General features: G+C 46.3%; 1 protein-coding gene across 1 annotated transcript; it reads left to right on the top strand.

Moving 5' to 3' along the window:
* Positions 1 to 650: 650 nt before the first annotated feature.
* LOC131876627 (uncharacterized) lies at positions 651 to 2,021 on the top strand. The gene is made up of 2 exons (XM_059222068.1): positions 651 to 1,277; positions 1,398 to 2,021. The coding sequence occupies exons 1-2, from the start codon at positions 651 to 653 to the stop codon at positions 2,019 to 2,021; spliced, it is 1,251 nt and encodes a 416-aa protein (XP_059078051.1).
* Positions 2,022 to 2,401: the final 380 nt, after the last annotated feature.

Here is a 2,401-nt window from a genome sequence, read left to right as displayed (position 1 = left end):
TATGGTCACTTGCAGCGTAGGTGCCCTAAGGCTAAGCCAGTAGGGACCCATTCTGGTCAATCTCATCGCAACCCACCTGGGGTGGACAAGGGGAAGGGGTCTATTCCAGGTGATGAAATGGCTGAGGATGGATTTATTCCTGTCAAAGCTCGCAACAGAAATCGGGGGCAGAAGAGGACTTTGGGGGAGCGGCAGGATGATGTTTCTTTTAACAGGTTTGAGGTGTTGGATGATCTCAACCAACAAGAAGTGAATCCCGGTTTGATGGACTTGGATCAAGGAGCTTTGGGTTTAGGAAAGAATGGGCCTCCTTTGGAGGTTATTCAGGTTGGGCAGGGATCGGGAGTTGGGCAGATGGACTCGGATCAGCAGTTGATTGTTTCGGCTGGACCGGATACTGTGCATGAGATTTTGACGAAGGGGGGAGAGGGTTCTCCCTTGCCTATAAAGACTGGTGGGGAAGTTGGAAAGAGCTCCATTTCCTCTTCGCGCTTGGGTATTTTGCAAAAGGATCTAAAGAAAGGGGTCGGGGAGAAGAACTCCAAGCTGGGTAGGAAAAAGGATTTAGAAAAGATTAAGTCAACTGGGGAGACTCTGGTGGAGTCAGGGGCAGTTAAGCCCCTGGATTCTCACTTCTTGTGTACCCAGAAATGATTGTTATATCTTGGAATGTGCGGGGCTTGAACAGTGGCCCTCGACAAAAAGTTGTTCATGATTTGGTTAGGAATCAATCTCCGGATGTTCTTTTTCTTCAGGAAACTAAGCTTTCCGTGGAGAGTATGGTGAATATGGTACCTAAGTTGTGGAAGTATGGTGAGTGTCAGTGTGTTGGAGCTCATGGTGCGTCTGGGGGGGTGGCTTGCTTATGGAATCCACAGAGGATTAGCCCTCTCTGGTGGTTGTCTTCAAGATCGGCTGTTTCGTTGGTGGCCTCTTGCTCGGTGACTGGAGAATGTATTCTCCTCTTGAATGTGTATGCACCTGTTGAGTATCAGGGTAAACAGCTTCTTTGGTCTCATCTTCGATATGTTCGTAGCCTGGCTCCTTTCCACCCATGGATTCTGGCTGGGGATTTCAACGCTATTGTGGAGTTGTCTGAGAAAAGGGGTGGAATTGCTCGATTGGAGCCTTCTGATTTGCTTCTCAGGGATAGCATTTCTGATCTAAATCTTATGGATGTTCAACCCAGTAATGGTCGTTTCACTTGGAATAATAGGCGAACTGGGGAAGACTGTGTTGCTGAGAGGCTTGACCGGTTCTTGGTCTCTTGTTACTGGGTTGGTGACTTATGGTCTACCTCCTCTGAAATCTTGGATTGGAGGGGTTCGGACCACTGACCTATCAAGCTTAGCATCATCTTTGCTCGTGCTCCTTGTTCTCCTTCCTTCAAATTCCAGCTTATGTGGTTACGGGACACTACTCTTTTCGACCAAGTGGGTGTGTGGTGGAGGATTGGTAGACCTGCTTTTGGTACTGCAATGTATATCTTTGCTAAGCTTCTCCAATTTGTCAAGTATCAGCTTAAAAGGTGGAATCGTTGGTGTTTTGGCAATATTTTTCATGATAAAGTTGTTGCCCAAGAAGAGTTAAATAATGTTACTAGACTGATTCGGGAGATTGCGGTTACGGAGGATCTTTTGAAAGAAGAGGCTAGAACTTTGAAGGTGGTAGAGGAATGTGAGTTACGTGAGGAGATATATTGGAAGCAAAAGGCTCGGATTGACTGGTTGCAGGAAGGGGACAAAAATACTGCTTTTTTCTTTAACTCTGTGAAGGCTAGGAGGCATGGTAACTCTATTTCTGTGCTAGTAAATGACAGAGGGGACCGTATTGTCTTGTTTCAGGAAATCATGACTGAAGCTTCTCAGTATTTTGCTACTCTTTTTAAAGAGGATTCTCATGGAGGTTCGGTTGAGGAGGAACAGGTTCTTTCGTGTGTCCCTCAATTGGTCTCCAGGGAGGCGAATGAGGATCTGATGAGGGAGATTTCTCTAGAGGAGCTGGAGGAGATTGTGTTTTAGATTAAGAGGGGTAAAGCTCCTGGCCCGGATGGCTTCCCAATAGAGTTTTTTCAAGAGTTCTGGGAAATCATAAAGTTGGACCTTCTAGCGGTTGTTCAGGAATCCCAGAGGAACAAGCAGATGTTGCGTGCTCTTAATTCCACTTTCATTGCCCTCATTCCCAAGTGTGAAGGTGCGGATAGGTTAACTCAGTTTAGGCCTATCTCCCTTTGCAATGTGGCTTATAAGATTATTGCGAAATTAATGGCAGAGAGACTGAAGAAATGGCTTAAAGTGTTGATCTCGGAGGAACAAATTGGGTTTGTTGCTGGGCGACAAATTTTGGATGGGGTTGTTATTGCCACTGAGACCATCCACTCTATGGCCTGCTCCAAGGAGAA

This window comes from Cryptomeria japonica, chromosome 6 (assembly GCF_030272615.1).
Source record: "Cryptomeria japonica chromosome 6, Sugi_1.0, whole genome shotgun sequence".
In the NCBI taxonomy this organism is placed as follows: domain Eukaryota; kingdom Viridiplantae; phylum Streptophyta; class Pinopsida; order Cupressales; family Cupressaceae; genus Cryptomeria; species Cryptomeria japonica.
The sequence above is the reverse complement of the archived record's forward strand: the minus strand, read 5'-3'. Positions and strand labels throughout refer to the sequence as shown.

What these genes read in the sequence shown, in the direction of transcription:
- LOC131876627 (XM_059222068.1), top strand. Translation starts at nt 651, where the DNA reads ATGATTGTTATATCTTGGAATGTGCGGGGCTTGAACAGTGGCCCTCGA. An exon ending in TCTTGGTCTCTTGTTACTGG is followed by an intron (nt 1,278 to 1,397) that starts GTTGGTGACTTA and finishes TTCAAATTCCAG; the next exon opens with CTTATGTGGTTACGGGACAC.